Source organism: Corylus avellana, chromosome ca4 (assembly GCF_901000735.1).
Source record: "Corylus avellana chromosome ca4, CavTom2PMs-1.0".
NCBI classification, from domain to species: domain Eukaryota; kingdom Viridiplantae; phylum Streptophyta; class Magnoliopsida; order Fagales; family Betulaceae; genus Corylus; species Corylus avellana.
In genome coordinates, this window is record NC_081544.1 from 15,645,033 (window position 1) to 15,657,716 (window position 12,684).

The window sequence follows — 12,684 nt, forward strand, 5'->3', positions numbered from 1 at the left end:
CTCATACCCCTCTGGAATTATCACAAAACTCCTCCGTCCCTTGCTGACACGGGTGTGTCTAGGAAGAGCCCATTGACAATGGCCCAAGCTTCATATGACATGGTTATGTCCAGCAATGATGATTTAACAAGGGCCCAAGCTTCAGCCCAAGTTAAGTCACATGCGCAACAGAATGCATAGGCCCAAAATGCTGAAATCCGGATCCAGACAAGTGAGTTCTTCTAGAACACCATAGCCGGCGATTCCTTCATCATTTTAAGCACATGGCTAGGTCAAACTTGAAGTTCAGAATCTCATCTTTCCAACAAAACTGGTTTGAACGCATTTGGAGTTAGGCACTGAAAGCTATGGCCGTTCTAAGTTGGCTGCTACCTAACTGTTAGTGACATGTGTTCCACACCTTGACTTCAAAGGTGGCTGTTTGTCCACTTTGGCTGCTGCCCCACGAAATTGCTGCTCCTTGTCTACCCTAGTTGATTGTTTAGTTGCATTAAGTGATTATCCTATGCTTAGAGGGTTGTTCTAAGCTTCTATAAATAGTTGTGTGTGCTAGTGTAGGATTTAGGGCCAGAGTTGTGAGTTAAAACTAGCCTTTGGTTTTGAGAGGAGAGTTCTCCTTGTATCTCTGTATCTCTTTGGTGTGAACCTTAGAGTGGTGAGTTTCTTAGTTCTGTATCTCTTGTTGTAATCCTTTGGGTGGTGATAATCTATATCCCTTTGGTGTTATCTCTTGGGTGGTGAACTTCTATCTATCTTGTGTGTGTGAGTTTGTGTGTTTGTTTCCTTATCCATTTCTGTCCGGTATCACTTGCCACCATATTCAGACAGCTCCAAATAATTTCCATGGGAATTCTTTCTTCTCTGCATCACATACGAGAAGCAGCCAAAACGAAACGTCCTCCAATTTTCCCGGACTCTCTTGCTGTTTGTCAAGTAATCCCAGGAGCTAACCAACCAGAAAATGGTTGGCCATGCCATGATCACTTCTCGAGTTTTACCCCGACTCTTCTCCGCCAGTTGGACACCTCCTTGAACATTGGAGCTAATCTCAAATGCTTTCGTTTCCACATAGAAATACCCCAAATAACCCATCTCTCTGATCAAAACTCGATGAACACCAAACCTACACTACCTGAGCATTGAAAAACTAACACAAGCTCCGTCGATACTCCTCACGCGCCGATGGAACGAGAGAGGATTTCATGCTGACATGGCAAGAGCATAAAATTGACACACTCGAACCTCTATGAGATACTTAGGAGTAAATCAAACATAGGAATCCTATCTGACTCCAAATCATTTACAAATGTGGGAATAGTCATATTTCTGGAAATCCAGATTCTCAGGCATCACATTCCTAGTCTCATTGCTAAAAGTCCCCCTCACCTAGATTGACAAGAATTAGATTTATTCAACCTTACTTTTAACCTTGATCCAGCTGGCAGGAGGGAGCTCCCAACCAGAATCGTAGATGATACTATCATTCATCTTATAAATTCACTTGATGAGTTTTAATTTTTTTCAGTCTAGGACTTGATAATTTATTCACAATTTTAGCTGTGACCCCATATCTTCCTTGGACCACAAAGATAAAAGTACTTCTTAGTGCGATGTGATAGATCAATATATCTGGGGAGGAAGTGTGCGTGTGTGTGTGTGTGTGGAAGGAGGGTTGGATGGGTGGAACTGTGAGAGAGAGAAAGAGAGAGAGAGAGAATCTGCAAGTCCAATAATTGGAGGTACCAAAGAAAAATTCCAATAACCAAAACTCGAAACGACTAGTACTAAAAGGCAGAGAAATGAAACCTTTATTTGGTGCACTTCCATTGAAAATGAACTCTCAAAAAGAAGTGCAGGAAGAAAAACAGCCAATAGAAGGTCAGGATCAATACTTGCCCCTGCATATATTAACAGCATTTTAATAGCTAACAATTGAACAATAAGAAAAAAAAAAAAAAAAAAAAAAAAAAACTCCTTCAATCAAAAACTGGTTTTAGGAGGTGAAGCCTATATTAGGTGTTGCAGACTTGCAGTTGTGCTATATCAAATATATACTGACTTACAAAGTCGAATGCCATCCCCAATCTTTCCCAATCGATGGTGGGTGCCATATTCTGCACATTAGTCCATTATCGATCAACTTAATTAGAAACAAACAATAACATCAAATACATTTAAGTAATCAATGACATGATGCTCAGATTTACAGATGAAAATCTTAGGGGAAAAAATAAAATCAAAATGAGAATAAATATGGCCCTTTTCCAGATTTTTGAAAGGCTACAGTGCCAAAATGGTATTTCACTCTTTTGAAAGGCTACGGTGCCAAAATGGTGTTTCACTCTCAACCCATCAAGAATATTTTTTGAATTAAAGAAGCACCAGACTATCTATAACCATAGTACAAAAGTAAAACGGAAAAAGGATTGTAAGCCATCAAAGACATCCCAAATATGAGAAGGCTAGCCTGTTGAGATTACATCTGGAGAGGTTTAATAGTTTGGCAAATAGCAGTTGATATCCGAGATCATTGCATGAGTGGATGCTAGCTGTTGGCTGCATCCTTTTTTCTTCTTTTTTAGACATTTCATCCCAACTGAATGTCATTAGTATGTTTTGGGTGAGTCTTTTGTTCACCTCCAGAATGCATTAGGTTTCTCCTCATTCTAATAAAACTTATTCTTAGTTATCAATAAAAAAAATAAAAAATAAAAAAGTAATAACAATGCACAAATGTACTACAAACTATTCTTTTGTTATTTTTTGTTAACCATCTACAAGAGTACTTATATTTTAGCAGTCAGAAGGGACCCCTTAAGTATAAATTTCAAAATAAAATAAGATAAAGTGAAAGGAAAAAAAAAAAAGAAAACTTTCCACAATAAGAAACATTAAGCAATTCTGGACTCTTAAGAGATACTTCGCACATTCCGTATCAACAGTTACAATTGAAAATAAAAATTAGTTAATAAAACTTTCCACAATAAGAAACAACAACCAATTCTGGACTCTTAAGTGATACTTCGCACATTCCGTATCAACAGTTACAATTGAAAATAAAAATTAGTCGTAACTAAATGCCACAAACAACTTTTGAATCATATCTCATCGTCAGACCCTTGATTGCACACAGTTCATAGAAGGATTGCTAGATCACATTCATCGTCACGGTGGCCAAAACAGACTACATATTGACCCAATCATTTCATCACATGAAGCTCAGATGCTGCCTAGAATAAATCTCTTGAATTAATTATGATATATACAGTTTCGGTTGAGGTTCTCTGAGGTTCTCTCTTCTCTCTCTCGCCTGTGTCGGCGCGTGGGGGGCGCGTGAGAGCTGTTTTGTGCTAGTGTTAGGTTGTGTCATGGCTGGTTCGAGGAGATGGTCAGTGGAGTCCAAGGAGTTTGAGGTTTTGATTAAGGAGGGGGCAGCTGGGGTAAGGATTTTTGAGAGGAGTAATAGATTCAAAAAGTCCATTTTCATGAAAAAGGACGAGCTGGCGTGGATGGTGTGAATAGGTGAGGCTCTGGTGGCTGTGGATAATTCTGAAGTTTTTTGGGATCAATCTAGAGCTGGGTATCCTGGAATAATAGCTCAGAAATGTTCAAATAGACATAGATGTTTTCTGACAGTGGAGGAATTTGATGGAAGAAGGAGATGCGGCTCAATCATTATTCCTGAAGGACGTCGTGGGTTTGGGTGGGATCGTTTCGTCGAGGAAATGCGAGTGGCAAACTCGTCGCTCTGTGAGTCTCGAGGGGTAAGCGAGCACCGAGTATTCAGGGTAGACAAGAGAGTTAAGGAGGAGAAGGAAAGAAGGAGCTATGCGGAAACACTGAGAATGTCATCGAAGTCAACCAAGGACTGCTGCAATTCTTTCCAAGAAACGAAGGCCAGGATGACTAGGGAGCGGAAAGATGACTTCGAATACAGAAAGCAGCAAGCTCAAGATTATGGCAGCAAGGCCCATAATTCGGCATTGGCTATCGGTGGTTCTGGGATGGGTCCGACGAAGCTAACCTTGCCGGCGAGGTCTGATACAGGTCCGATAGAGACTGGTAGGCACAGCGTGAAGAATGGAGGATGCATGGGGGTGCCGATAGGAGCTCCTCGCAATTCAGTGCCGACAGGGCAGAAGGCGACGACGTCAGCTTCTGTGCACTTGAAGGGACGGAAGGGAGTGGTGAACCATGCTGGGCAGACCTACTATGCTGTACATCTCGAGCTCCTCAACGTGAGGGAGACTTTGAGATATCTGAAACGGGAATGTGACGTGGGATTGACAAAACTTGACAGAGTATTCAAGCAGTTGGAGGGCAATGGGCTTGGGCAGTTTTGGAAAGGAAAGGAAAAGTGTGGGCTCAGCTCAAAGCCCAACAGCAAGAGGAAGGTGAAAAAAAGATTAATTTTCAAGCCCAAAGGATTGCTGGGCTCAGGCGCGAGCTGCTTCAGTAGCCCAGGCAGAGTTGGACCGAAAGATATATGTCTTTCAGCTGAGGTGGCAATCAGGGAGGAGGCTGAAGAGAATTCGATAGAGCTGAGACCACACTTAGCACAATCGGAGAACTCGTCGGTGCTGGCCGAGAAGGTTCTACCTGTGGGTGGGAGAGCTGTATCAGCGGAAGGTGGTATACTCACAGAGGTCTTCGGCACTTCTGCAGGGGTTGGCGATGGGTTTAAGGTCGGTGAGAAGCCAAGCAACGGTGTCTCCATCATGTCAGCGATTGAGGCTCAGGCTAACGGAAAGGGAAAGGGTTTGTTGACTTATAGGAGAAGGTATGTTGGGCAGAAAAATTGGGACGATGCGTCGGTAGGCTCGATTGCGGCTTGTGGCAGGGGAAAGGGGTTCTGAGGTCGAAGCCGGAATCAGCCCAGAGGGTACCGCAGACGCAAGGTTCGCTGGAAAATGCCTAGAGATCGTCGATTTGTCCTATGGAGACCGGAGAAGCTGGGGAAAGTATTGCGACTTGTAGGCAGGGGAAAGGGATTCTGGGGTCGACGCCGAAATCAGGGTGCCGGAGACGCAATTCCGGCCGGAACATACCCAGAGCCTGCCGATGTGTACTGTGGAGACCGAAGATGTGGGGGCAGGTACGGGCGTGGGTACAGATCAGTTCCTGGTGGAGATACCCTCTCGTCGGAATAAAAGAATGGTAGGGGGGAGCTGCTCGCAGGAATTCTGTCGGGGGGAGGCAAGTAGCACGTGTCCGCAATTGCTGGAGGGAAATAAAGGAGTGGAGTGTATGCCGGCAATGGAGCCTTTAGGACCTGGCTCTAGTTTGGAAGAGGATAGTATCTCAGATTCTGTTGGGTTGGAGGATTTAGGGCCAGGGTTGATGTCTTCCAGGTGGGTAGTTAATAATTGCCTCAAATTCTGCCCTAAAATTGGCATTACTGATGAAGGGAAGATAGGGGAGTTGGAGCTTTTGTTCAACTCTATTGAAGCTTCTAGGATACAGGGTGATGCTGATTTGGGAGGCATCTCTGCCCATGTTCCAGCCCAACAGGATTAAAGGAGCTCTAGGATTGTAAGAGGGGCACGTTGGTGGATCATGAAGCTTAACATAGTTGCATGGAATGTGAGAGGGTTGAATGCCCTCAAAAAAAGGTTGCGTATTAGGGGGCTTTTGAAAAAGGGGAAAGTAGATGTAGTGTGTTTGATTGAGACAAAGATGGAGGTTATTTCCCGAGAGGTGGTTCATAGTCTTTGGGGAGGCCAACATGTGGGGTGGAAGTTTAAAGGGTCGAATGGCTTGTCGGGGGGGATGTTATTGATGTGGGATAGGAGGGTGGTGGAGTGTAAGGAGGAGTGTGAGGGGCATTTCTCCTTGGCTTGCTCTTTTCAAAATGTGGAGGACTACTGGGAGTGGGCTTTCGGGGGGGTGTATGGTCCGAATGAGGATGGGGAGAGAAGGGCCCTTTGGGAAGAATTGGCTGGTTTGATGAATGTGTAGGAGGTTCCTTGGTGCCTTGGAGGGGATTTTAATATCGTTCGGTTCCCTAGTGAGCCCTCCAATGTGTCTTACTATTCCACTGGCATGATGGATTTCTCGGAATTCATCTCAGATAACAACTTGGTGGACATGCCCTTGATGGGGGGTCAATTTACGTGGTCTAATAATCAAGAAAATGAGAGCTGGTCTAGAATCAACCGTTTCTTGATTTCCTCGGATTGGGAAGATCACTACCCTGCAGTGTCACAAAGAAGACTTCAGCGCTTGATTTCCGATCACTTCCCTTTGTTATTGGACTGTGGGGCCCCTTGTGGAGGTAATAAGAGCTTTAAATTTGAAAATATGTGGCTTAAAGCTGAAGGGTTTGTTGATAAGGTTAGGTCTTGGTGGGGGTCTTACTCGTTTGAGGGTTTACCTAGTTTTGTGCTTGCTAAGAAACTGAAATCTCTCAAATTGGATTTGAAAAAGTAGAATGAGGAAGTGTTTGGGGACATTGGGAGAAAGAAAAAGGAGTTGTTGGGAGGTATTCAGGAGTTGGATGAGTTGGCAGAGGTAAGAGTGCTAGCCCAGGAGGAGAAGGTTCGAAAGGCGGATATGGTGAAAGAATTGGAGAACACCTTGCTATGTGAAGAAATCCATTGGTGCCAAAAATCGAGAACTTTGTGGCTCAAGGAGGGGGACCGCAATACGCGTTTCTATCACAAGATGGCTAACTCTCATCGCCGATTCAATCGTGTGGAAGTGTTGCGTATTAATGGCGTACTTTCTGATGATCCAACTGAGGTAAAAGATCATATTGTGAGGTATTATCAAAGATTATACTCGGAACAAAGCACGTGGCGGCCTAGAATGGACAACCAGCCTTTTTTGTCCATAGATGAGGAGGATAATAGGTGGTTAGAAAGAGATTTTGAGGAAAAGGAAGTTTGGGAGGTGGTCAAAGGCATGGATGGTGATAAGGCTCCAAGTCCGGATGGCTTCTCCATGGCTTTTTTTCAAGCCTGCTGGGGCGTTGTCAAACACGATGTTATGGCGGTTTTTGCCGAGTTCCATCGTAGACGACAGTTGGTGAAGAGCTTGAATGCAACTTTTATTTCCTTGATCCCAAAGAAGGCAGATGCGGTGGAGATGGACTTTCGGCCCATTAGCTTGGTGGGAGGGGTGTACAAAATTGTATCTAAGGTTCTTGCAATCAGGTTGAGAATTGTGTTGGGTAAGATCATATCATACTCTCAAAATGCTTTTATTGGGGGTTGCCAAATCCTAGATTCTGTTCTTATTGCAAATGAAAGTGTGGATAGTCGCATGAAGTCAAGGGTACCAGGTGTTCTTTGCAAATTAGACTTGGAGAAGGCCTATGACCATGTGAATTGGGACTTTGTGTTGTATTTGTTGCATAGGTGTGGTTTTGGCGAGAGATGGAGGGCGTGGATAGAGTGGTGTATTACGTCGGTAAGATTTTCCATTCTTGTGAATGGCTCTCCGGAAGGCTTCTTCAATAGCTCGAGGGGAATTCGGCAAGGGGACCCTCTTTCTCCGTTACTTTTTGTGCTTGTTATGGAGGCTTTGAGTAAGATGGTGAATGCGACAGTAGACCAAGGCTTTTTGACTGGTTTCTCGGTGGGAAATAGGGTGTTATCGGAATTAGTGGTCTCTCACTCTTTATTTGCGAATGACACTTTAATCTTTTGTGAAGCTTCCATCGAGCAAATCCGGTATGTACGTCTCATTCTCTTATGTTTTGAAGCTGTTTCGGGTTTGAGAGTGAATCTTGGAAAATCTAAAATTGTGGCTATTGGTGAGGTGGAGAACATAGGGGTTTTAGCTAATATCCTTGGGTGTAGTGTTGCCGATTTGCCGATGAAGTATTTGGGTCTCCCTCTTGGGGCGGGGATAAGGATAAGGTTATGTGGAATGAGGTGATCGAAAAAATGGAGCGTCAGATGGCAAGTTGGAAGAGAATGTATCTCTCTAAAGGAGGTCGCTTAACTCTCATTAAGAGTACGCTTTCTAATCTTCCGACTTACTTGTTGTCTCTATTTCCGATTCCTATGAGTGTAGCAAAAAGAATTGAGAAAGTTCAAAGAGATTTCTTATGGGGAGGGATGGGAGACGAGCCTAAGTTGCATCTTGTAAATTGGAATCAAGTCTGTCGTCCCCTTCAGTACGGTGGGCTTGGTATTCGTAAGTTGCATCAGTTTAATCAAGCTCTCCTGGATAAATGGCTTTAGAGATATGCGAATGAGAGCGAGGCTCTGTGGTATAAGGTTATTAAAGCTAAATATGAAGATTTGGAGGGTGGATGGTGCACAAAGGAGGTTTCGGGTTCCCATGGTGTGGGCTTATGGAAGCACATTCGTCAAGGTTGGAATTTATTCGCCAAAGGTATTCGTTATGAGGTGGGGGTGGGTTCGAAAGTTCGCTTTTGGCATGATATTTGGTGTGGGGACTCCTCTTTGAAGCATGCTTTTCCTTCTTTATTCAGCATAGCCAGACATAAAGAAGCTTGGGTGAAGGATAACTTTATTTGGAGGAATAGGGTTGTCGAGTGGAATGTCATTTTTGTGCGGTCAGTTCAGGATTGGGAGATGGATTTGATTTCTTCTTTCTTTGACCGGTTGTACTCGTGCAAGATATCCATAGGTTCTATGGATCGTATTCGATGGTCATCGTCTAAGAAAGGCAAGTTCGAGGTTAAGTCTCTCTTCAAGGCATTGTCCAAATTTGACCATGAGGTGTTTCCCTGGAAGAGCATTTGGCGTACTAAGGTGCCTATGCGAGTGGCTTTCTTTGGGTGGACAGCGGCCTTAGGCAAAATTTTGACTCACGACACCCTGCGGAAGAGGAACCTAGTGGTAGTGGAGTGGTGTTGTATGTGCAAGAGAGATGGAGAGTCGGTCGATCATCTTCTTCTTCATTGCGAGATCGCAAGTGTTCTTTGGCATACTATTTTTGATAGGTTTGGGATGCATTGGGTCATGCCTTGCAAGGTGAGGGGCTTGTTCGATTGTTGGTGGTCGGGAGGGCGTTCTCGAAGTGCGGTAGTGTGGAAGATGATCCCTCTGTGTCTTATGTGGTGTATTTGGAATGAAAGGAATGCTAGATGCTTTGAGGACTCCACTAGGACTATAGAGGAATTGACTCATTTTTTCTTCTTTACTTTGTATTCCTGGATGGCCGCTTGGCTAGCTCCTATAGGGATTACCTTTTCTGATTTCTTTTTTTATTTTTCTCCCCCTTAGGCGCTCTCTTTTATACTTCCCGTGTATGTGGGTTGCGCCCCTCTGCGCTCTTTTATATCATATTTACTTATCCAAAAAAAAAAGAATAAATCTCTTGATAATCTGGACAAGAAAAACAACATGCTGCCCTTTTGTAGTTTTCCTAGCTTGTCTTTACTTTCTTTCACAGATCTTCATTAATGTACCAAGCATATGAAGTAAAAGGAGTTCCATCTTCATCAAGTCAAGGAAGAATTGGCAAAGTGATGCCCTCTATTTGATGTGGACGCATGAAGAAAATAGTATTTCACCACGACTCTCTAGTAGATATTTCTGCATCCAAAGGCTATACGAGTTTTAAGATTTCAGACATTGAACATTTTTCCTCACATACTTTCTCTTTCTTAAAATCCAATCTCTTCTGAGCCACAAATTACAATTAATGAATCTCCCTTGCATTTTATTTTCACTCTTCAGATAAATACAAAATTATTTCTTATTTTCCAGGAACCCAACAAGGAATGCCCTCCATTTTAGTTGTGGTTGATAAACCCTAAACCCTAGTTAAACATAAATTGATCACAATTTCATGAATACGTACAATAGAATAAAAATTGACATAGCTTTGTACTAATACTTAAGAGTTTCCGCTGGGAAGAGAATTTGTGTTAGATAACCTTTGATAATGATGATTACTTCATGATCCATTTCTAGAGCACTTTCTCGAGAAAATTTGAAAAAATAAAAAAAATAAAAAAGGTACATATTTGAATAATCAATCGGGCATCATCTTCAAAGGAAAACAAACAGAACGAAGTAATTCTAAATTTCTTTTATGCTCTCTTTGTTTTTTTGTTCAAACAGGTAAATCCAAAAGCCTTATTCTCCAAAAAAAAAAATTAATAACACACGAGTCTGAATTCTTGGTTGGCTAAGAACTCAAAGAATCAATTGCGAAACTACTTAAATGAATCAATGAATTATGCAGAGCCAAAAACAATTAACAAGCAAATGAATAGAAAAATTCATCGTTTGAATATAAGAAATGAAAACAAAGGAAATACCAATGGAACCGAGTGCAATGCCGAGGACGAGCAAGGCGACTGTGTAAGGAACTCTGGTACCACGGAGGAGGTGCCTGCAAGCGATTCCCAGCACCAAACTCAACCCAAAGAACAACACAGCGTCTGTTGGGTTCGAATCAGAAGACGTTTCCTCTTCCATTATTCTGTACGGAAACATCACTTCTCTCACGCCCGCCATTCAACTCCTCTCTCAAAAACGACAACAACAATTGAGAGAGAGAACTCTGAAAGAGACGCTCTATTTTACAACCATAGGCTCTAGATCTGTTACATATAAAGAGAATCTGCGTGCGTTAAAGAAACGCTTTGACTTTCTTTCTCTCATTATTTTCCTTTAGTTTTTTACTTGCTTTGCCCCCGCCTGAGCTTTCAACTATTTGGACTGGATTGCGACTCTCCTCGCGGTTTTCAAGAGTGAGACTGTTCATAATCGATTCGGCTTAGGCGGTGTAGAAAAAACTCCAACAGATTTCTTTTTAAAAAAATAAAATAAGTAAATCAACGGTCCAGAATATACCCATCTCCCTCTGCAAGCCGACTCCCGGTGCAGAAATCCTTGCAAACTGTTGCAGCAAGTCTTCAACCACTAAAAATTGACCATTGCAGCATGTCTTCATCAAATGGGCTCCTTGTCAATACCTCTATAGCATATAGGCGGCAATCCAAGACTTCAAAAATGGACTTCAATTTATGATCACACTCGAGATAATTGTTCATATGATCAAATCCTGAAACAATCTAGGTTTTTTGTTTTTTGTTTTTTGGGTCAAATATATTACTATTTGGGGGTGATTGAATCTGAACTATTGGTTAATTTGGTTTCTTTCACAGAAAAATCTCTGCTAGTTTTTTGTACAATCCGTTTCATAATTATCTTTGAGTTTCAGTTAAGAACTGCCACGTCTGTGACCGATGGTGTGGCGGGGCGGCGCTCAAATCAAACAGGAAATGCAATGAATTGTTCTGTTTAGAAGAAACTATGACTTTTTTTCTTTTTCTTTTTTTTTAGTGAAAAGAGCCTAAGATTTATTCATATTTAGTGCAATTATTGACAGGAATATAAGAATCCTAAGTCCACCATTAAATTATTTATTGGAATATAATGTTTGCTATACTATATGTCTATCAAGCCGAGACAATTATGGGAAAAAAAAAATTATTCATTAATTGAATCTTTAGTTTTTTTTTTTTTTTTTTTTGAGAAAAATTGAATCTTTAGTTATACTTTGTTTTTATATCGTGGGAATTCATCATCAATTTGTTTATGTTTTATAGGATTTTTTTTTTTTTTTTTAAGATTATAAGAGTTCTTTGAGTTAGACTCTGTCTCGGATCGAGATCCCCAGCAATAGATAGGGAATTGCCCATCAATTTTTTTTTAAATCTTAACCATTGAATCTCATCTAAGAGTCTAGAAGCTGCCACATGTCCCATTAATTAAAAACTATTAAAATATTATTTAAATTTCAAAAAAATAAAACAAAATAATAATAAAAATATATGGGGTGGCCTGAGACGTGGGGGTGGCTTTCGGCCACCCCCAAGTACCAGTTGCTACCCCCGAAGCGCTAGGGGTGGTTCAGGCACCCCTAGGGCCAAACCCAAAAATTCCAACTTTTGGGTTTGGCCCTAGAGGGTGGCCAAACCACCCCCTAAGGCCTAGGGGGTGGTTCGGCCACCCCCAAGGACCAGTTGAAATTTTTGGGTTTGGCCCTTTGGCCACCCCCATGTCTCAAGTGGGGTGGCCGGCCACCTCATATTTTTATTATTTTTTGTTTTTTTATTATTTTGTTTTATATTTTCTTTTTAAAATATATTTTATTAGTTTTTAATTAGTGGGACACGTGGTAACTTCTAGACCCTTAAATGAGATTCAATTGCCAAGATTTTAAAAAAATTTGATGGGCAATTCCTCAGCTATTGCTGGGGATCCATGCACAACCGCATACCCAAGGTGATGGAGATGTGAATGAGTCGGAGTTGTTAGTTAGGAAAGATTAGCACGTATTAGATATGATGCTATGAAAGATGAAGATTTGGTTGACCTCCTACCTGCAATGATATAAATGACATGTTGACAATCCGTATCAACTTATCTTGTTTTATCTAGTTCTAATTAATGTATTATGTCAATTATAGATACTTATATAATGTAAATTATAGACAGCGATGGTGGCAAGCGAGGAAGACACTACTCATCATGCAGCCAGGCTAAAAGCATTCCATCTCTTGGGAGAGAGAGATTCAAGGACTAGTTCAACAAGCACTTATTTTTTTGAGTTGTGCAGGAAGCTAAGGCCCGCAAATAGTAGGGTGTGTGCCCAAAAATTTCAAAACCTTAAAAATAAGAATACTACTAATTGAAAGCAAGCATTTTTATTCGTAAATTTCATAATGTTCAATTAATTGCAAATTGTTTT

General features: G+C 41.7%; 1 protein-coding gene across 1 annotated transcript in view; it reads right to left on the bottom strand.

Annotated features, from left to right (window-relative positions):
* LOC132177405 (sodium/hydrogen exchanger 8) overlaps positions 1-11,205 on the bottom strand; it is a 91,468-nt gene extending 80,263 nt beyond the window's left edge. The window contains exons 1-4 of the mRNA XM_059589699.1: positions 10,782-11,205; positions 10,244-10,684; positions 2,064-2,114; positions 1,807-1,898 (exon numbers count right to left, since the gene is read on the bottom strand). Coding sequence (XP_059445682.1) covers positions 1,807-1,898; positions 2,064-2,114; positions 10,244-10,442 — 342 coding nt within the window. The 5' untranslated portion in view covers positions 10,443-10,684; positions 10,782-11,205. The remainder of the gene's footprint in view (positions 1-1,806; positions 1,899-2,063; positions 2,115-10,243; positions 10,685-10,781) is intronic.
* Between the last annotated feature and the right edge of the window lie 1,479 nt (positions 11,206-12,684).